The sequence below is a fragment of the Cibotium barometz genome, chromosome 14 (assembly GCF_041138505.1).
Source record: "Cibotium barometz isolate CiBa-2024 chromosome 14, ASM4113850v1, whole genome shotgun sequence".
In the NCBI taxonomy this organism is placed as follows: domain Eukaryota; kingdom Viridiplantae; phylum Streptophyta; class Polypodiopsida; order Cyatheales; family Cibotiaceae; genus Cibotium; species Cibotium barometz.
The window spans coordinates 18,067,322-18,090,367 of NC_141059.1; the positions used below are offsets into that span (position 1 = coordinate 18,067,322).

Sequence of the window (23,046 nt, forward strand, 5' to 3'; positions counted from 1 at the left end):
TCTGCAGTCTACTTGCTCTTGTCTACCCAAGTTTGGATATCATTTCCGCTGCATATTCTGACAGTTCCATCCGCGGTGTATCCCTTGGCCTGTGTTAGTACCGGCGTGCCTGTTAGTGCACGGTCTCGGAAGACCAGTGAAAGGCAGTTGTCCACCCAGTGAAGGTGGAAATGAGCCTGTGATTTGGGGCTACTCCGACCAACACCTCTTCATCGACTTGAACCAGTTTTATTTGGTTGTTTTCATTCCCTTGTGGAGAAATCTGGCCTGTCAAGCCCGTGACACTTGTACAAATATAAATACTCCAAGAAATACAAAAAGTATTGAGGGGGGGGCGGCCCTTTCCGGCCCCAATGCTGGTGTCATTTGTATTTTCAGTATTTGTGTTGCTGATGTTGTTTCCATTGTTTAATAACAGTTAAACTAAGTGTTCTAAATATGCGTATATTGTCTTCCGATCTGTAGGCCTCCTGTAGGGAGCGGTCACACTGGTATCAGAGCCCGGTCGTCTCTCTTTCTCAAGAGGAGACACGGAGTTTTGAGATCAGAAGCAAGCACGCACACTTAATTCAATGGACAGCCAGGGCAACCCATTGGAAGTGCCGAATTCGAGGGGCCAATCAAATGCTTCACGGGATTCTAATGCATTGCATGGAAGGCATAAGCCTCTTGAGTTAAATGTGGATGCACTGCGGCAAGATTTCCGAGACCAGATGGTGGTTGGCTAGCCAGATGTTGGCAGCAGGCAAGGACGTTGCAATTCTTGCATACGTGGTAAGCAGCACAGGGAATCCTTTCCTAAGCTGGCTTCCACGCGAGCTTCAAAACCATTGGAGTTGATTCACACTGACTTGTGTGGACCTCAGCAGACACCATCAGTGGGAGGATCTCTCTATTTTATGCTGCTTGTTGATGACTGTACCAGATTCACATGGGTCTACTTTCTTTCACAGAAGGACCAAGCTTTTGCACGGTTCAAGGATTGGCACGTGATGGTGGAAAAAGAGTCTGAATTGCAGGTAAAGACTCTCAGGGCTGACAAAGAGGGTGAATTCTCCTCGAATGTATTTCTCAGATTTTGTGCAGATCATGGCATCAAGAGGGAACTGGCCAATACAGGATCGCCTTCAAAGAATGAAGTTGTAGAACGCAAAAACAGGACTGTGGTGAAGATGGCGAGGACCATGCTGGAGCATCGTGATCTTCCTCGTCCACTTTGGGGAGAGGTTGTGGCAACGGCTGTCCATACCCTCAACCGGTCTCCAACGACTTCAGTACCTCATATGACTCCGTTTGAGGCATACGTTGGCAGGAAACCTGATGTCTCGCACTTCCGTGTTTTTGGGAGTGATGTGTCACGTGCATCCCGCACTTGGATGCCACGTAGACATTTCTGTACTGAAGGTGCATGGGATGGTGAACTGGTCCCATGTGAGCCCAGTCGGGGACGAGTCAGCCAGGGATCCATCTCAGTCGTCCGAGGTCAGGTGTGCATTGTCCTGCACATGAGTCCAAGGTCAGGTGTGCACTGTCCTGCACATGAAACAGTGCCAATCCGCGCTGTGAGTCTCCCTCTAGAATGATGTCAATGGTTCTGTGTAACTGGTATGGTACCGGATGCCAGATCACTGAGTAGATTATGTTTAGGACAAGGGGCCAGCCCATAGGACTACCCCGGATCTGAGTGTGGGCATGGGAATGGTGTAGAACCAACCCCATGAGGGCCAGGAAGGCCCACGCTGAACCCACCAGCCATGGAGGGGTTGTAGGACAGCCCTAGGGCACAGATAAGGCAATCTCCAGGAGATTACAGCCTTTATATGGCTGTAGGGCATGTATGGGGCAGCCCATACAGGCTGCCCAGCCTTGGGATTGTGGACAAAAGTGGTGTCCAGCCAATCAGAAGCAGGCGCATCACTTTCAGCCTGTTAGGGAAAAAAGGTAGTATTTTTTGGGATTTAATACAGCATTTATTGCTGAATTTCACCAGTCGTGGGACATAGCTTGTTTTTTCAGCTGGCCGACTGCTCCTCAGGAGGAGTATAAATAGTGGAGGCCATAATCCCATCATTCATCTCAGTTTTCACCGAGTGCTCAAGCCAATCAAGGGCCAGTCAAGCCAAGGAGATTGCCAAGCAAAGGGGTGGACTTCTGAAGGTCAAGGGCAGGATTTTCCAGCCAAGAAAAGGTCAAGTTTTCTGTATTTGTTTTCACATTTACATCATTCTAATAAAGCAAATACACCATCCGTGGTGGGGGCCCTACAGAGGGTAATTGGGACCCAATACTGTGTCCTCTCCATCTCTCCCTTCTCTCTCTATTTTCTGCACATCTCCTTTCAGTTTGTGCATTAATTCCGTCGCGAAAAGAGTGCTGATTTCTGAGTTTTGAAGTACCGATCCTTCTCCGAAGCTTCCGCATATTACAGTGGTATCAGAGCCTACTTCAAGGACAAAGATTCAGCAAAGAAAACCAGAAAAGTTTTTCGCTGGTGTGGTTGGTTTTTAGACACCGGTGGACTACCCCTTTCGGAGTGACTCCTGTCCCTCGAAGGACGGTTGATTTTTAGCCTCCGGAAGCCGCCGGAAGTCTCCCACACAGATAGTGGATGGTCAGATTGCGTTCCGGAAAGGAATTGCATTTTCCTGCTATGGCGAGCTTTGGCGACGAGAGAGAACCAGAACCATGGGACCAGAGTGCACCAGGTAGCCCAGCTAGGGCACCACGCTTGAGTGTCACAGACATGTTCCAGCAGATGATGCGAGCAATCGCAGACCAGACAGCCAAGTTGGATGAGCAGAAGGCGCGGATCTTGGCTCTGGAGGAGCGTTCTCGCTCTCCAGCGTCGCGTTTTCCATCTCCTCCCTCTCCTTCCGTATCCCAGATACCAGATCCTCGTCACTCACAGGGACCCTCTCGCAGAGTCACAGCCGCAGCCAAGCTCCTTGCTTGAGTTGTAGATGCGTGCATTGGAGATTCGACAACGAGAAGACGACGCCATGCGACGCGTGGAACACGAGCGTTACCTCAGAGCTTTGGACGCCAGATTGACACCGGCGGTGCCCTCGAATCATTTTCCCGAGAAAATGAATTTCAGTAAGTATAATGGTAAACTCGATCCCACAACTCTTTATTCATGGTTACATCAATTTGAAGCTTACTTTGCCACAGTTAGGAAAACAGATACTGACAAAGTGATCTTAGCTAGTTGGTACTTGGAAGGTGAGGCCATTCCTTGGTGGACTCAGTGGACTCATGCCCACACCAGAGCAGGTATGGCAGCTTATGTGTGGGACGAGTTCGTCCGCGACCTTAAGCAGCGGTTTCTAGCGCCCCACTACCTTGAGCGACTCGAAGACGAGTTCAGGGGAGCGCGTCAGAACGCGCAACCAGTCCTTCAGTTTGCCAATAAAATTTCGACCTTGTGTCTGCAATTAGGCTTATCTGATTCGGACAAGAAAGGGCAGTTTTTGTATGGCCTGGACACGCAAATCCAATGGGAGGTGCGTATGTTTAGGCCAGTCACCTTTGAGGACGCACTCTCGCTTGCGCAGAGTGCAGAAATGAAACACAATGGTGGCAAGCCCAAGACTTCCCAGCCGGCTTCTCCCAAGGCTAACACCTCGGGGGACAAAAGCCAGAACCAGACGGGGTCTTCCCCAGGATAGAGCCCGGGAACCTCTGGCTCCAAGAACTCGAACAATGCGTCTAAGCTTACTCCAGACCAGAAAGCGGAGGTAGGCAAGACAGGTGGCAAGTTGAGTGCTGAGGAGCTTTCTCAGTACAAGGAGGAGGGTAGATGTTTCTTTTGTCACACAAAAGGACATACTTCTCGGGATTGTCCGAAGAAGCCTCCAAAGGCCGCCGCCGCCTCCACAGCTTCCGTGGTGAGCACAGCTCCCACACAGACCGCAGCGGCTACCCCTAGTTCTTCAACCCCCGATGCTTCAGTTGGAGAAATTATTAGCCAGGAGCTCGAAGATAAGCAGAAGGGCGCCCATGACCAGGAGTATGAGCGCAACGAATTGCTCAAATCCTTTGGCTACATAGGTGGCTAGAGAGTCGTCGTCTTGTTTGACAGCGGCAGCACGGAGGATGTGGTCATGAAACAGGCCGCTAGGCGTGCCCGTTTCGAGCTGACTCCGATGGACAAACAGGTTGAGGGTTTTAGCACAGGTATGACAACGAGCGTCAAAAGTATGAAGCTCTAGGTGCTAAGTTAGTGATTCAGGGCATCGAGTTTGTGCGTGACTTTATGGTTGCCCCTCTTGTAGGAGCAGACATAATTTTGGGTATCCAGTGGTTTCACAAGTTTCTTCCTGATGTCAAGTGGGACAAGCACACGTTCCAGATCGATCGGAATGTGTCAAACACCCCGGTGACCAGTAAGTGTGAGCCAGGTATTCCAAACTTTCCGCTCATAAGCCACTTGCAGGCTAAGCGAGCAGTCAGGAAAGGCGCACAACGTGCATCCCGCACTTGGATGCCACGTAGACATTTCTGTACTGAAGGTGCAGGACCTGGGATGGTGAACTGGTCCCATGTGAGCCCAGTCTGGGACGAGTCAGCCAGGGATCCATCTCAGTCGTCCGAGGTCAGGTGTGCATTGTCCTGCACATGAGTCCAAGGTCAGGTGTGCAGTGTCCTGCACATGAAACAATGCCAGTCCGCGCTGTGAGTCTCCCTCTAGAATGATGTCAGTGGTTCTGTGTATCTGGTATGGTACCGGATGCCAGATCACTGAGTAGATTATGTTTAGGACAAGGGGCCAGCCCATAGGACTACCCCGGATCTGAGTGTGGGCATGGGAATGGTGTAGAACCAACCCCATGAGGGCCAGGAAGGCCCAGGCTGAACCCACCACCCATGGAGGGACTGTAGGACAGCCCTAGGGCACAGATAAGGCAATCTCCAGGAGATTACAGCCTTTATATGGCTGTAGGGCATGTATGGGACAGCCCATACAGGCTGCCCAGCCTTGGGATTGTGGACAAAAGTGGTGTCCAGCCAATCAGAAGCAGGCGCATCACTTTCAGCCTGTTAGGGAAAAAAGGTAGTATTTTTTGGGATTTAATTCAGCATTTATTGCTGAATTTCACCAGTTGTGGGACATAGCTTGTTTTTTCAGCTGGCCGACTGCTCCTCAGGAGGAGTATAAATAGTGGAGGCCATAATCCCATCATTCATCTCAGTTTTCACCGAGTGCTCAAGCCAATCAAGGGCCAGTCAAGCCAAGGAGATTGCCAAGCAAAGGGGTGGACTTCTGAAGGTCAAGGGTAGGATTTTCCAGCCAAGAAAAGGTCAAGTTTTCTGTATTTGTTTTCACATTTACATCATTCTAATAAAGCAAATACACCATCCGTGGTGGGGGCCCTACAGAGGGTAATTGGGACCCCACACTGTGTCCTCTCCGTCTCTCCCTTCTCTCTCTATTTTCTGCACATCTCCTTTCAGTTTGTGCGTTAATTCCGTCGCGAAAAGAGTGCTGATTTCTGAGTTTTGAAGTACCGATCCTTCTCCAAAGCTTCCGCATATTACATGATGTATGTACATATTCCGAAGAAGTAGAGGGGGAAGCTTGACTCCAAATCCCGCAAGCTTATATTTGTGGGGTATAATTCTCTTTCCAAGGGATACAGATTGTATGATCCATTTAGGAATGAGATTGTTGTCAGCCGGGATGTGGTTTTTGATGAGTATGTTCCAATATCCACTGTCAAGGAGCCGCCACTTCTTGGACATCCAGAAGAGTCTGATGATGATTCCCAGACCATTGTTCCAGCTAATCTATCTCAGTCAGTACTACAGGAGGTTGAGCCCGCAGCTGGAGTAGAGCCTCCGCAACAGCAGGAGGCTTCACGATCTTTTCGAGTACCCAAGTGGTTGTTGGACACCCTTTGGGAGTCAGGTGTCACGGAGTTACCCTCCGAGTGGACCACAGAGGACGGCCCTCGAAGATCGCATACAGTCCGCGAAAAAAGCAATACAACGGAGCTTCTTCAGGTAAACTATGCTTTGATGTCTCGTATTATGCGGGACAAGGAGCCCACTTCCGTTAAGGAAGCCCTTTCACAGGATACTTGGAGGAAAGCCATGCAGGTGGAGCTTGATGCCATCGAGAAGAACAAAACATGGGAGTTGGTACCGAGGCTGTCAAAACGGTCAGTCTTTAAGACCAAATATGCGTCAGATGGGTCTTTAAGACCAAATATGCATCAGATGGGTTGGTGGACAAACACAAAGCCAGACTTGTGGCTAAAGGTTATGCTCAGCGGCCAAGCATCGACTACGAGGATACCTTTGCACCGACAGCACGGATGACCACGATTCGGACCATTCTTGCCCTTGCTTCTTCTCAAAGGTGGCCAGTGTATCCAATGGATGTAAAATCTGCGTTCCTTAATGGTGACCTGCAAGAGGAGATGTATGTTGAGCAGCCTCCGGGCTTTGTTGTTCCAGGATCAGAAGGGATGGTTTACAGGTTTCGTAAGGCCTTGTATGGTCTTAAGCAGGCTCCCAAGGCTTGGAATCAGAAGATTGATTCCTTCTTTGTTCGGACTGCTTTTCAGAGATCGGTTGCAGATCCCAACCTGTATCTCTTTTTCGAGAACGTAGCATGGTTACGATTATCATCCTTTATGTGAATGATCTCATTCTCACTGACGGTCATGTGGAGCACATTGGTGTGACGAAGGCTGCCTTGTCAAAGGAGTTTGAGATGACCGACCTAGGCTTACTCCACTTCTTTTTGGGATTGGAGATCTGGCAGACCCAGAGGGGGTTTTTTGTCTCTCAGCAACAATATGTTCATGAGTTGCTTGAGGCCTTTGGGATGGAGAACTGCAAGCCTATTACTTCACCGATGGACCCGAACACAAAGTTAACTATTAATGATCCTTGTGAGCCAATTGATGCCTCGCAGTATCGGAAGTTGGTTGGTTCATTGATCTGTTTGCTGAACACCAGATTGGACTTGAGCTTCTCCGTGGGGCTGTTGAGATCTTTTATGCAGACGCCATTGAAGTCTCATTAGGACGCAGGATTGCGGATCTTGCGGAATCTGCACAGTACGAAGGATCTAGGACTCTTTTACACAAGAGGAGATGGAGTCAGACTCCAAGGTTGGAGTGACTCAGATTGGGGAGGAGATCAAGACACGAGGAGATCCACTTCAGATTACAGTTTTACCCTCGGCTCAGGAGCAGTTTCTTGGAGCAATAAGAGGCAGCCAACTATTGTCCTATCTTCGACAGAGGCAAAGTACCGGGCTGCTTGTGGTGCTGCTTGCCACGTTGTGTGGCTACGGAGGCTGCTAGGCGAGATTGGGTTTCCACAGAAGGAGCCCACAGTCATCCAGTGTGATAACCAAAGTTGTATAGCTATTGCTCGGAACCCGGTCTTCCATGCCTGGACCAAGCACATAGAGATACAGTATCACTTTGTACGTGAGAAGATTTTGGCTGGTGACATCTTGCTACTTTATTGTTCGACGGAGGACAATGCGGCGGACCTCTTCACGAAGTCTCTACCTCAGGCTACGCTCAGGCGGCACTCCAGCTCCCTAGGGTTGATTTCACAGCCAGGAGCTGAGAGGGGGTGTTAGAAGTCATCTCCTGTCTTTATCAGACACCAGGGCCTCTGTTGTGGGTGTGCCTGCCCTTTGTAGGTGTTTTATCATTTTTCCTCACTCCCCGTATTTTTTCCCCATTTTTCCCTATTTTTCCAAGGTGTGGGAGGCAGTGTAGGACCTGTCGGTTGTACCAGATGCTGGCCGACTGGTCACAGGCAGTCCCAGTAACTCTCTACTACTGGCCGACTGCACACGTGTGAGGGCCACTATGATATGCTGGCCGACTGCTGTATTTTTTGGTTGTGGGCATTTCCTATCCGTCGGCTGTCCATCTACTGGCCGACTGCACTCATGGGGCCATATAAAATGGCCCCATGGCCCCCCCACCTATTGTATCTTGTTTTCATTGCGGGATCTTGTGTATAGAGAAGAGTTACACTCCTATCTCTCTCCTTCTCTTGTGCTGTCTATTTTCTGCACTCTACTTGCTCTTGTGATCTCGGATTTTGTTATCATCTCTGCTGCGTATTTTGACAGGTTTGGCACATCATACAACTATCGTGCATAGACTTCCCAAAGGCTAGGATCTGTGATAGGTGTATGTGCTCTTTCTTATTCAAGAATGCACTAAGCTTCTAAGTTGTCCTCGCTCAAAAAGAGCCAGTATAACTCTTGTTCTCATCTGGCAAGAAATGCCTGTTTCTTTCAGCGAGTGAATGTATGGAAGATGTGTTGCATCTTATGTGCTGAAATCAGCCCATGTTCCCTCTCGCATAAGAGGCGAAGCCTGGTGGTTTTGCACTCTTCCATCATACCATCCATTCTGGGGTTGGGATCCCACTGGCAAACTTGGTGTGGAGCATGTGGTGTAGGGGAAGCTGGCGTGGGTGGAGTCATGGATGATGGAGGAAAGCTGGGATGTAATGGTGGAGTTAGGGAGGGATAAGTCGAGAGCTGAAATGTGGCAGGAGAAGTGGTCCTCATAGATGTGGTCAGGATCATGATGGAAATGAATACGGGTGAAGGTGGTGGCAGGGAGTGTGGGTGGGGATGGTAAGGTGGGGCATGAGATCGTGAAAGAAAGTAATGCGTGGTCAGCTAGTATTGGGGGAGGAGGGATGGTGAAGTCTGGGATGTGTGGTATAAGAGCGGGAGACCCCATGAGGTAATCCACCGTACTAGTGCCTCCCCATGAGGAAAAAATGTAAGGTTGTCCGATTGCGGCCATCTGGACAGCCCATTATATATAACCAGCTCATGCATTGGCCCATCTCCAAGAAGTGTCTACCATATGGTGTTGCATTCCCCATATCCTAGTTGGCCCTCTAGAGGCCCATCTCAGCCAAGTCAATTTCTAACAACATAATGGCATCTTCCTGGAAGTCATATGTCTGCACTTGTTCCCCTTTTGTCCGTGCATTAAAGTCCCCTAATAGGAGGACCTCTCCTTGTTGGGAGAACTTTGCAATGTCTGCAAATAATGGTGCATATGGAGTCTCCCCTTTCTCTGTCAACCTGCATGCATATTCTGATTTCTCTGGTGGGAAGTAGCATACTGCAATATGCATCACTCTCAAGCCACGCCTGGCTGATCGCATCCACAATGCACATAAAGCGAGCCTCCTCATCGTGTCTAACCATTGTGAGCATGCCACTCAAATGAGGCTAAAAGCTGACTCCCATGTGTAACCCTCCACTTTGGGTAGCCCTCTCTTAGGGCTTTGATGCTTCTGTGTAGAAGATAATATCCCTATCTATGTAAGTCTCTGTGAAGCCTCATGTCTGACCATAGAGTTCCATTGCAATTCCATACTCCCATCCTCAATGCATCTATGGTCTCATAGACCCCACACCGTCATGTGGGGCGTTTATCCGTGATGATCACTCGGTCATCACGATAAACAGACATCTGAATGCTGAATTTGATGACTGAAAATTGCTTGATGTCTTGTCTTCTGATGAATGATTTATGCTTGAATCTACTAGGCACATGCTTTTATATGATACTGGGTTGCTGGTTGACCAGTAGAAGCCAACATTTCTTGGACAAAAAATGTTATAAAATAGCATTTAATGCTAGTGCTAACAATACATGTTATTGGCTCCACTTTCAATGCTGCGGGCCGCCTGTATTCTATTAGTCGACTGTTGCCTTTAACCATTAGATGCTGCCTAATGCTAGTCGACTAGAGCATGGTGTTCCCTACTGCTGCAGTAGATGCTGTCCAGAGCTATGAACAGTCCTTGGACAGGCTCATGGGCTGGCCCTTTGGCTGGCCCATAGGCATGCAATGCACTTGTTGATGCTTCTAATGCAAACCTAAGCTATGGCTGACTGCTAGATGCACTTTTTCCGATGGGGTTCTCCAAGTGGGTTAAGAGGACTGCTGACTCCAGAGACTGACCTCTATGGCTCAGAGACTGACCTACGTAGCTCGCGCTTGACTATCCGTGGACTGAGGGCTCACAATGGGGTCATGGCATACAACAAATATTCCTGAAAAAGGTATTACTTCTGCACAAATGTTGCTGTCCTGTTTGGCATTCTTGAAGAAGAGGGCTACCCTCTGAACCACCAAAATATACCTTGGAGATGACCTCACCCCCCTACAGGTGGAACGTAGGAAAGCCGGGATGGTTCAGGTTATGGAAGCCCGCAAGGTAGGAAAATGCTACCTCTCCAAGCAAAACCTTGAAGTTCTCTTCAACATTCAGCCAGCATATGTGAAGTCCTACAGCTATCCTAGACTTGCATAAGTAGCCCAGAAGAGTCTTCTACAGTGCCCTTGGATTGGTGGATTCTCAGCCAACGTACGGTCTTCATCGTCCTTGTGTCAAGCAGTCTTAGATCTTGTTCTAAAGCATTGTACAGCAGTTCTCCAAAGAAGTAATATAAGCAAGTATTCATGCTTGGGAGCGGGGGAGGGGGAGGGGGTTCACTAGGTAATCGGGACCCAATACTGTGTCATCTACTCTCTTCTATTCTCTCTCTCTCTCTCTACTTAGTGAATGGATGCTAAAGATCTCACCAAAGTAAAAGTTTAAAGAAGGCTTGTTGTGCTTTACCATGATCAACCTCAGTGCATGTAACATTGGTATCAGAGCATCAAGTTGGTGACCCAACTCAACTACATAAAGAAGTGAGAGCATTCAGTGGATGATAAAACTATGGTCCGGAAAAACCACCCAAGCCTCCACCATGTCGGGAGAAAAATCACATCAAGAAGAAAGCCAGTAGGAAGTTATGGAGACACAAAGCCTCCAAGGTGACACCAAAAATGGAGAGGTTTATGTGATAATACTTCTAACTCATGCAATGGAACATTAACATCATGAATAAGTTCACAAGCAAGTTGGCAGCTTTATCGGCAAGGACCAAAGTGGAGTCACCACATGTCGACTCTCACCTAAGGGCATCCTCTCCTATATGGAAGAGCTTCCGAGACCGGAGGAGTTTCTGGAGGACGCTGTCTCAAAGGGACCAATAGAGGTACAGTTGCTAGAACCAAAGCCAAGCCAATAGTTATTCGAAGAGCTCCAGGTGTCTCACCAAATTCAGTACGAAAGAACAGGAGATTACAGTTTCAACGGTTCCCATGGCAACGAGTCCAATAGAACTACTATATTCGAAGAGCTCCAGGTGTCTCATCAAATTCAGTACGAAGGAAGATGCGATTATTGTTTCAGCAGTTCCCATGGCGGCGAGTCCAATAGAACTACTATATGAGGCAAAGGCAAAGAGTTTGGAGTAGAACCTACAAATGACAACACCGAGGGAGATGTGCTTACAGCATCCTCAGATCTGTTAATTGTGATAGGTGGTTTTGTGGGAGTTGCGGTTGTAGATTGTAGTGACTAGAGTTCCACAGTATATGTGATGGTTGGTATGTTGATTTTCGATCCATCATGTGCGCTCACTCCAATTTCCAATAGACGAATGCCACGATGCACTCATCAGGGAGGGTATGTTTTCACTAGGGGTAGAGCAAAGGTGCATCATGTGCCCCGAAGCTCCAAGTTTAGCAGAAGGGGATGTCTCGAGCATGCCTTCAATAGGATGCACAAGGACACGTCTTTAAATTGCAGCCGCCTTCTAGGCAGGGTTTGGAGCCTAGTATGGCCAGCCCTTGACACATGCAGAGCCTTCTACATGCAAAATGAAAAACCCTAAGGTTGATGCAAACTGAAAATAGAGCTGAAAATGCTGATGTAGGGGCTGATTATTTGAGGGAAAACACGAAAAACCTAATTTTGGAAACAATAAAAACGCAAACCCTAATTCAGCATGCAAAAACTCTACTTAGGATAAACCTAGATGCTCTGATACCCATGTAACATGCTACCTAATTAATGATGATTAACACTAAGCAAGAACGAATAACGCTAATCACATGCGCAATGATAAGTAGAGAGGAGTAGAAGAGAAGGACTCTAGTCCTTCTCCCAACCTACTCTTAATGTATCACTGAATGAATGAGTAATTACAATGATTGCAAATCACAAATCTGATTCTTGACTGTTATGCATAAACTAAATGCTTATTGTCCTCCTCTGTGTGTGAGTGATAAACACTGATGTGGAGGTGTACTTGGCTAATCTAGATGTTGTAGCTACATGCCCTTGGTCTTGGCTCTCTTGCCCTTGGTCTTGCATCTGCAACCTGTCTCTAAATGCCTACAAATGACCCATGACTTGCCTTTTTATAGGGATGATGATAGCAAGTCATATTCAGGTCAGTTTTGCCTTTTTGACCTACATAATAATGTCCAAAATGTCATATTTAGCCTCCAAACTAAACCGGAATGCCAGTGGTTTGGTGTCTACAATGTAAATCTCCCCCTGCCCTTCAACCTTGCACTACATGTATCTAATAAAATGAACAAATTGGTTTTTTATCCAGACATTGTTTCAGATCCACCATGATGTAACTTTTTGGTCTCATAGGTCATTATGGCCTTTTGAAGACGTTAATATAACATTTCATTTCATTTCTCTCTCTCTCTCTCTCTCACACACACACACACGTTTGGCCTTTGTTACGTGCTGTGGAAGCATGCTAGATTTGTCAGAATATGCAGCAGAAATGACAACCAAACTTGGGTAGACAAGAGCAAGTAGACTGCAGAAAATAATCAGCACAAGAAACACAGAGAGATAGGTGTGTAAACTCTTCTCTATACACAAGATCCCGAAAAACTGAATGAGAAAGTGGTGGGGGCTGAGAGGCAATATATACATCTCCATGTGAGCAGTCGGCCAGCTCCAGAAGGTGCCCACGACTGCTGAAAATAGCAGTCGGCCAGCTACAGATGCCTACGCCTAGTCAAAACAGGTCGGCCAACAGCCCAGATGCACACGACTGAGGAAAGTCCAATCGGCCAGCATTGGGATGCTCCTAGCATCACCTGGCAGCCCTCTAGCCACTAGGAAAAAAATGGGAAAAATAGGGAAAAAATACGAGGAGTGTGGAAAAATGATATACGGGCAGGCACACCCACAACAGAGGCCCTGGTGTATACAAATAGACAGGAGATGACTTCTAACACCCCCTCTCAGCTCCTGGCTGTGTAACCAACCCCAGGGAGCTGGAGTGCCGCCTGAGCGTAGCCTGAGGTAGAGACTTCGTGAAGAGGTCCGCCGCATTGTCCTCCGTCGAACAATAAAGTAGCAAGATGTCACCCGCCAAGATCTTCTCACGTACAAAGTGATACTGTATCTCTATATGCTTGGTCCGGGCATGGAAAACCGGGTTCCGAGCAATAGCTATACAACTCTGGTTATCACACTGGATGACTGTGGGCTCCCTCTGTGGAAACCCCATCTCGCCTAGCAGCCTCCGCAGCCATGCAACCTCACAAGCAGCACCACAAGCAGCCCGATACTCTGCCTCTGTCGAAGAAAGGGCAATAGTTGGCTGCTTCTTGCTGCTCCAAGAAACTGCTCCTGAGCCGAGGGTAAAAGTGTATCCTGAAGTAGACCTCCTCGTGTCTGGATCTCCTCCCCAATCTGAGTCACTCCAACCTTGGAGCTTGACTCCATTCCCTCCTGTGTAAAAGAGTCCCAGATCCTTCGTACTCTGCAGATACCGCAAGATCCGCAATCCTGCGTCCCAATGAGTCTTCAATGGCGTCTGCATAAAAGAGCTCAACAGCCCCACGGAGAAGCTCAAGTCCAATCTGGTGTTCAGCAACCAGATCAATGAACCAACCAACTTCCGGTACTGCGAGGCATCAACTGGCTCACAAGGATCTGTAAAACGGTTAACTTTGTGTTCGGGTCCATCAGCGAAGTAATAGGCTTGCAGTTCTCCATCCCAAAGGCCTCAAGCAACTCATGAACATACCGCTGCTGAGAGACGAAAAACCCCCTCTGGGTCTGCCAGATCTCCAATCCCAAGAAGAAGTGGAGTAAGCCTAAGTCGGTCATCTCAAACTCCTTTGACAAGGCAGCCTTCGTCACTCCAATGTGCTCCACATGACCGCCGGTGAGAATGAGAGCATCCACATAAAGGATGATAAGTGTGACCATGCCGCGTTCCCGAAAGAGATAGAGGTTCGGATCTGCAACCGATCTCTGAAATCCAGTCCGAATAAAGAAGGAATCAATATTCTGATTCCAAGCCCTCGGAGCCTACTTAAGACCATACAAGGCCTTACGTAACCTGTAAACCATCCCTTCCGATCTTGGAACAATAAAGCCTGGAGGCTGCTCAACGTACACCTCCTCCTGCAGGTCACCATTAAGGAACGCAGATTTTACATCCATCTGGTACACGGGCCACCTCTGAGAAGAAGCAAGGGCAAGAACGGTCCGAATCGTGGTCATCCGCGCTGTCGGTGCAAAGGTATCCTCGTAGTCGATGCCTGGCCGCTGAGCATAACCCTTAGCCACGAGCTTGGCTTTGTGTTTGTCCACCGACCCATCAGCCGCGTACTTGGTCTTAAAGACCCATTTGACACCAATGACTGACCGCTTCGACGACCTCGGTACCAACTCCCAAGTGTTGTTCTTCTCGATGGCATCAAGTTCCACCTGCATGGCTTCCCTCCAAGTATCCTGTGAAAGGGCTTCCTTTACGGAAGTGGGCTCTTTATCCCGCATGATACGAGACATCAGAGCATAGTTCACCTAAGAAGCTCCGCCATGTTGCTTTTATCTCGGACTCGATGTGATCTTCGAGGGCCGTCCTCTGTGGTCCACTCGGAGGGTAGCTCCGTGACACCTGACTCCCGAAGGGTGTCTAACAACCACCTAGGTACTCGAACAGATCGTGGAGCCTCCTGTGGTCGCGGGGGCTCAACTCCAGCTGCGGGCTCAACCTCCTGTGATGACTGAGGTGGATCAACTAGAGTGGTAGGCTGGGAATCATCATCAGACTCCTCTGGATCTCCAAGAAGTGGCGGCTCCTCGACAGTGGATGCTAGAACATGCTCGTCAAAGACCACATCCCGGCTGACAACAATCTCGTTCCTCTCTGGATCATACAACCTGTATCCCTTGGAAAGAGAGTTATACCCCACAAATACCAACTTGCGAGACTTGGAGTCAAGCTTCCCCCTCTGCTTCTTCGGAATATGTACATACGCGTCACTCCCAAAGACACGGAAGTGCGAGACATCGGGTTTCCTGCCAAAATATGCCTCAAATGGAGTCATATGGGGTACGGAAGTCGTCGGAGAGCGGTTTATGGTATGGACAGCTGTTGCCACAACCTCACCCCAAAGTGGACGAGGAAGATCTCGATGCTCCAGCATGGTCCTTGCCATCTCCATCACAGTCCTGTTCTTACGTTCAACAACTCCATTCTCCGAAGGCGATCCTGTATTGGCCAATTCCCTCTTGATGCCATGATCTGCACAAAACCGGAAAAATACAGTCGAGGAGAATTCACCTCCTTTGTCAGCCCTGAGAGTCTTGACCTAGAATCCAGACTCTTTCTCCACCATCACATGCCAATCCTTGAACCGAGCAAAAGCCTGGTCCTTCTGTGAAAGAAAGTAGACCCACGTGAATCTGGTACAATCATCAACAAGCAGCATGAAGTAGAGAGATCCTCCCAAGGATGGTATCTGCTGTGGTCCACACAAGTCAGTGTGAATCAACTCCAATGGTTTCGAAGCCCGCCTGGAAGCCTGCTTCGGAAAGGATTCCCTGTGCTGCTTACCACGTATGCAAGAACTGCAGCGTCCTTGCCTATTACCAACATCTGGCAAGCCAACCACCATCTGGTCCCGGAAGGCGCGTCGCAAAGCATCCACATTTAAGTGGCCAAAACGAAAGTGCCACAAATCTCCGACTTGAGAGCCTGTCAGTGAGGAGAGTGCAGAGAGCTTGTAGATGCCATTCTCCACACCGCCTTCCCAAACAACTTTGCCTGTCTCACGGTCTCTCAGAGCAACTGAATGCTCCTCAAATTCCACCCGAAAGCCAGTCTTGCATACCTCATGCACTGACAAAAGATGAAAGCCCAGAGTAGAGACATAAAGAACACGGGAAGCATGCTTGCCCCCCTTGCCGTCGGGAATAATCTCCATCCGGCCCTCACTATGTATCGGAATAGTGGAGTTATCGCCAATAAAAATACGACTTGACTGCCGTTTCAGATCCAGGAAGAAGTCACGGGATGGAGTCATGTGCCTGGAAGCACCACTGTCAAGAATCCATTCCCGGGTATCCTTTGCAGTGAAGCCAACTGCCTCCTCGCTCGAAGATGATGAAGCATCGGAGTCCACCATCTCCAAGTGCACAAATGCCGGAGTCTTCGCAGCTGAGGCTGAGGAATTAGCACTCTTCCCTGTCTGCTTGGGGCACTTCCTCTAGTAGTGGCCTTTCTCGCCACAATCATTACACGATCTTTCGGCCTTCAGCTTCTCTCGTTCTGGATCAGGCTTCTTCTCAGAAGACTTCTCCGGTGAAGCCTTCCCTTTGCCCTTGTTGGTATTACGGCCTTTCGACCGTTGGCCAGTTAAGGCCTCCGATCCTCCACCGTGAGGAGGGTTCGTGAAACGTTCCTCCTGGTCCAAGACCATTGGCACAAGCTCCTCCCAAGTAATGGTGCTGAGCCTGCTACTCGTTATCAACGAGGAATAGAAAGCAGAATACTGACCAGGCAAGTGGAAAAGTAACGTGATGGCCATATCTTCGGATGATATCTCTTTCCCAGCTTGAAGGACTTCCTGCTGAAGGGCCTGCATCTTGTTAATGTGTTCCCGCATCGTCGAAGACTTTGCAAGGTTCATAACCCGCATCTGCACTTCCAAGGATATCCGCTTCATGGGTGACACCCTGTTGTACAAAGAAGCCAAGTGGTCCCATATGCCTCTCGCCAGCGTCATGTGCTTCACATGGTTGATCACCTGTGGTGTGCAATTGAGGAATATAAACGACCGGACCCTGGCGTTGACACGGTCCCACATGTGTGCCTGTGCCTCTCGGTCCTTCCTCGTCGATAATAACTCCCCTTCCTCAGCTTCCGGCCGTGGCACCCCTATGATAATAAAATCAGCAAGATCATATGACTCCAGAACTGACTCCATCATGACCTTCCAGATGCCATAATTGGACCCGTCCAGCTGACGATCCACTGGGAACGTGGGGAGAGTCGGAATCTTCACGTGCTTCTCAGCCATCTCGAGTAAATCTGCCATCTCGGAGAGTAACCTAAAAGGGTAGGTGGGTGGGAAAAATCTGAAAATTTGAAAATATGCAAGTGGCTGTCCAGCCCCTTAGCCCGCCTTCCTCTTGCACCTTCTCTTCCCATTCAGCCCGAAACAGTCCACCGATCAGCAACCTGTTGCTCCCCCTCTTGCTCAGAAAAACGCCCAAGATCTCCTAGAGCATAGGACTCTAATACCATGTCAGAATATGCAGCGGAAATGACAACCAAACTTGGGTAGACAAGAGCAAGTAGACTGCAGAAAATAATCAGCACAAGAAACACAGAGAGATAGGTGTGTAAACTCTTCTCTATACACAAGATCCCGAAAAACTGAATGAGAAAGTCGTGGGGGCTGAGGGGCAATATATACATCTCCATGTGTGCAGTCGGCCAGCTCCAGAAGGTGCCCACGACTGTGAAAAATGCCCACGACTGCTGAAAATAGCAGTCGGCCAGCTACAGATGCCTACGCCTAGTCAGAACAGGTCGGCCAGCAGCCCAGATGCACACGACTGAGGAAAGTCCAGTCGGCCAGCATTGGGATGCTGCTGGCAGCCCTCCAGCCACTAGGAAAAAAATGGGAAAAATAGGGAAAAATACGGGGAGTGTGGAAAAATGATATACGGGCGGGCACACCCACAACAGAGGCCCTGGTGTATACAAATAGACAGGAGATGACTTCTAACAAGATTAACAATAATTAAACATTGATTAAGCTAAAAAATAAATGCTAATCACATAACTTGATTACATAATTGCAAATTCACAGAAGAAAGGTTGATTGACCTAATCTATTGTATACACTACAAAACATGAATATGTAGAGAAACATCTGGGCCCATTTTCTTTGAAGATACATCTTTTTTCATATTTCTGACATCCAGTTATTCATAGATTATATGTACTCATTTTTTATCTCATAGACCCTTTGGATCTCTCATGGAGATTTGATGCAATCACTCTCTCTCTCTCTCTCTCTCTCTCTCTCTCTCTCTCAGGGAGACCGACCTCATCCACATGAGCTGCAATAGTTCTCTTTGCATGGAGGAGAGGAAGAGGAGTCAACACCTCTTTACACACATGATGGTAACCAGGATTCTCACACAAGGAGAGATGGGGATTGCCAAGGATTATGTTAAAAAATTCACACAACACACTAGGCTCAATAAATCTTTGAGGCTTAGTTAATTTTTTCTTCAAAATAAAAATAAAAGAAGTGGATCACGTGGGTGGGTGAGCGTGTACGTTGTATCTTTTGATGGGAGTGCTTTCAATGCAAAATTTTTATGGGTTTTTATTGGTGCCAAGGCTCATAATTGGGAGTGATTCTTTTTGCCTTATCATTTTGAGGTGTGAGAGAAGAAATTGATGTTGGTGTGGGATTTGAGGACATGAAGAGTGTGAATTTGTGAGAAGTGTGAGAAGAAGTAGATGTCTAAATAACATTGAAGTTGAGAATGTTGTTAAGATGTGGTTTCACAATGGCAAAAGAATTTCTCTTTGTTGTTCATACGAAATCACAAAGCAAGTGTGCCTAAGGAATGGCTTAGAGAGGTTATTAAAGAATGCATGAACTGTGAGTGAGCAGGATATGCAAAAATGTATGAGATTGAAACCGAGGGGTACCCCATCTTTCAATGCCCAGAGATTAGGGACCGTTTTTACCCTTCAAAACTGGGTTTGGCCCTCTCCAACAAGCATAGGAGAAATGTGTGGCACTATTCCTCCATAAGGTATAGGCGCACACATAAAGATAGATAAAGAAAGGGCAAGTAAACTAAAGCCAGACGCTCCACAACATTGGCCAACGCTGCATTAGAGCCACGTGTAGAAAGGGAAACATAGGGGCACGCCCAAGTATGTCTCGTGAGACCTCCCCCACATGAAGTCCTTGTCACAATCTCCAAACAGTTGGATCTCGTATAGGGAACTATGGATCATATTGCAGAATTCACAAATCCAAGGTCCATGAGACCCCATCTAACCAGATGGGAATCAGTAACATGTTCTTTTGACACATGGAGGGCTCATCACACAGCCGCTTGAAAGCTAAAATTTGCTGTCATCTCTGTAACCCCATAGCAATGAAATAAACAGCAAGCTCACAACCCTCTCATTAGAGGATAAAGCCAGGATGCGGTCTAGATTCACCATATGCTTATTTCACCTCGCATTCATTTCATTGGGTGCTCGCTCTCTCTCTCTCTCTCTCTCTCTCTCTCTCTCTCACACACACACACACACAAATGCTGCTAGTAGACAACCCATCTTACTATTTTCTAACATTAGACTGCTAAAAGAATATACTGAAGACATTAGGAATGAGACATTATTCAATTTTCAACCAGCTTGATAAACAATTAGATTGAGAAAATGGGCCAAAACGTGTCCTGACCTTCTGGTAGAGGTGGAGCTAAAGCTTGAGCTTGCTGCATAGAGTGAGGATGGACAAATCCGAATGGTCTGATAGCAGCTACGGCAGCTCCAGGGTGCTCCATGTACAAAGATCTGCCAGGGCTGGAGCAGGCAGTTTGGAGGGTCGCCTGTTGATGGCCAACTCCACCCCACCAAGGGACTCCTTGGACGGCAGGAGCCGCAGCAGCAGTAGGGCTTGAAGCGTGCCGTGCTGTTCCCTGATCCCCTTGGGTTTTCTCAGCTTGCATAATGAAACCTTCTTCACACCACTATCCGTAACTTATCTGCAAACACCATCAACTCCTTGGATGCAGAAAATCTGATTTTCCTGCCCTGATGGATATGGTGGACATAAAATGATAAATACCTTTAATGGGTCTAATTGATTCTGCAGTTGAGAAGATCTGCTTGCTTAAGATAAAGTGGGTTTGCTCTTTTTTGCCAATTGATGGCTCATCAAAAAACTGAAGAAACCCATTAGGACCAAAGAGCTGGGCAAGATCAAAATGCATTAGAGGAAGGGGTTGGGAGGAGGATATAACATCATCTACGAGGTTACACTAGATGGGAGGGGGGAGGGGGGAGGCCAGAACGTGCAGACTGTTGGGCGGCGCCCAAATCTCTCACTCACCCATAGAAGCGCCCAAATCTATCACTCTCCAATGTGAAGCCCGGAAGAGAGAGACAGACAGAGAAAGAGAGAGAGAGAGCACATGAGCAGAAATCCAAACTCGAAAAGAAAGTACCTGCTTGCTGCAGGGCCTGCAGGTTGATGGGTGGATACGGATTGGTGACCCAAAGCTTAGGACGGGTGTAAAGAAGTGTACCCCAGTTCACGGAAAAGAACCAGCATGATGATGATGGGCATGTTTAAGCAGACACATTAGGCTTGGCTAGTGTAGCGAGCGCAGGTTTTCGAGAAAAAGGCTGTGGAGATGATGGTGAGCATTTGGGCAGGCTAATGTTCTGGATAAATTGGGATTAGTAAAGATACATGAGCCTTAATTATTATTAATCAACACTATAAACCTCCTACTTTTGATAAAATCGTGCTGGTAAATCCCAAAACAAAAGATTTTTGAGACCAGATAAGATTGAGTTGATGTCCCTTTCTGTAATTAGATTAGAATGTTGTGCATCTCTTGTTACTTGAGATTAGAAAACTAATCGTGCTTAGTGCTGGTTTATCATCTTCAGACAAGTTTCAACATCCCTATGGCCCACACAACCTTTCTAGTCCCCCAAGTTTCCTGAGGGAAACATGAATTTTGGCTAAAACAATACATACCAGGGGGAAATGATTATGAAAGGCACATGTCACACTCAACAATTTGAGGGTGGTCACACATAGGTGTCTCTATGCCTAGCTTTTTTTGTTTTGCATAGTCTATCATAACACAGTTTTTATATGCCTAGCTTGGTTGTTTTGCAAGCCAATCATAACAAGTGTCCTCTACAATGCATGCCCATGTGTTGGGCAGGCAAGGAAGAGCAAGCTGGTTGTAACTTTTATGTAACCAACTAGCCTTTTTTTTTAAGAGTTAATACCATTTTGTCTCCAACTTATCTCCCAAATTTGTGAAATTTGCATAAGCCTTTTTTTAAATTTAATGCAAAGTTCAACTTTTTGTACAGTATCTTTCCACGTCACAATTAAGGGCTTTGTTAGAGCATTTTTCCACACCCAAGTTAACTAGGCTGTGAGCACATCAAATGCAACTTGGCCACATTTCCTGATTGCACCAAAAACTTGGCCAATTGCTTCAGAGTGACATGAGCTCTTGCTTCGTGGGAATGGGCCCCTTGTACACAATTATTTATTGTGCAACTAACTTACATGGTCCAGTCGACTTAGGTGCAGGAAAAGCCTTGTGCCAAAAATCCTTTATACAACTAAGAACTATACCAAGCACGAAGATCTCCATTTTTGCCTAGTTACAAGCAGCTTCATTTTGAAGTGTCAAGCTCCACTAGAATGATCGCTTTGGACGATGTTCACATCTAGCCATTCCAAAGAATATAGCCAAGCTAATTATATGCAAATGTAAGACACAAGTAATAGTGAAATCAGAGTGATGCAAATGAACTTAATCCATGGGAAAGTAAATCTACCATGAGGATGGTCATAAAATAGCAATGCCTAATTTATTAGACCCACTTTGGCATTTTCAATGTCCAAATACATTTTCAACTCATTGGCCTCCCTTTATAAAAGGCATTGTCTTTGTGTTGTGTAATTTTTGAAGAACTACACGAAACGTAAAGATCTCCATTTTTTGCGTAGTTACAAGTAGCTTTGTTTTAAAGTGTCAGGCTCCACTAAAATGATCACTTTGAAAGATGCTCATAGCTCGCCATTCCAAAGAATATAGCCAAGTTAATTGCATGCAAATGTAAGACACGTGTAATAGTGAAATTAGAGTGATGCAAATTTTATATGACCTATCTCCACGTGTAATAGTGAAATTAGAGTGATGCTCATAGCTCGCCATTCCAAAGAATATAGCCAAGTTAATTGCATGCAAATGTAAGACACGTGTAATAGTGAAATTAGAGTGATGCAAATTTTATATGACCTATCTCCTCCTCATCTTCTTCTTCTTCTCTCTCTCTCTCACTCACTCACACACACACACACACACATGTTTTAGTCTTTTCCACGGCTCAATATCACATGGAACCCTTGTACTACTTTTCACCTCATAGACCCATCGGTCTTTTGAAGACTGTACTATAACTTTATTTCTTTCTTTCGGTCTCTCTCTCTCTCTCTCATACACACATCGTCTCATAAGTCTCTTGTAAAAAATCATTTATATTGTTCGTTCTACCCAGTTTCTTGTGTCTATTCCACTTCTCTCTCTCTCTCTCTCTCTCTCTCTCTCTCTCTCTCTCTCTCTCTCTCTCCCAATCATGAAAGGATATCAAACATTCTAGAATTCTTACAAATTGTTTAGCATAGCTCTTATTCCTAACACAACTTTTTAAATCCTAGCAATATCCATTTACAATATTTCAATCTCCTCAAAGTGGAGAGTCACATGACCTTACACAATTATTTACACTAGCTAGTTTCTAAAGCAAATTTGTTAGCTTTCGGAGTTCTAAAATTTTAAAACATAAAAGGAGCAAGTTCTCTCTAAAACTCGGGTACCTTTGTGAGAAAAAGAACCAATTACCAACTTGCAACAACACATTCTTTGCATGTACACAATGTACAATACATTTACAAGTGTCAAAGCCACCATGTGATTTGCACAACCTTTAACATGAGCTCATAAAGCAAGCATAAAATTTAATGGTGCACATAGAAGAGCAAACATGAATTTAATGGTGCACATAGAAAAGCATCCAAGACTCATGGAAAGTTGGTAAATTCATGGAGAATTGTCACATATTGAAC

At 46.9% G+C, this 23,046-nt stretch overlaps 1 protein-coding gene across 4 annotated transcripts in view; it reads right to left on the reverse strand.

The window, feature by feature from the left end:
• Positions 1-20,681, reverse strand: part of LOC147631731 (uncharacterized) — a 42,036-nt gene extending 21,355 nt beyond the window's left edge. Inside the window, exons 1-3 of one of the 4 annotated variants that reach the window (XM_086808258.1) lie at positions 20,390-20,680; positions 20,011-20,095; positions 19,624-19,927 (exon numbers count right to left, since the gene is read on the reverse strand). In XM_086808258.1, coding sequence (XP_086664384.1) covers positions 19,624-19,891 — 268 coding nt within the window. In that variant the 5' untranslated portion in view covers positions 19,892-19,927; positions 20,011-20,095; positions 20,390-20,680. Of the gene's footprint in view, positions 1-19,623; positions 19,928-20,010 lie in introns of all 4 variants that reach the window. The other 3 variants (XM_086808257.1, XM_086808259.1, XM_086808256.1) reach the window with 3 other exon arrangements.
• Between the last annotated feature and the right edge of the window lie 2,365 nt (positions 20,682-23,046).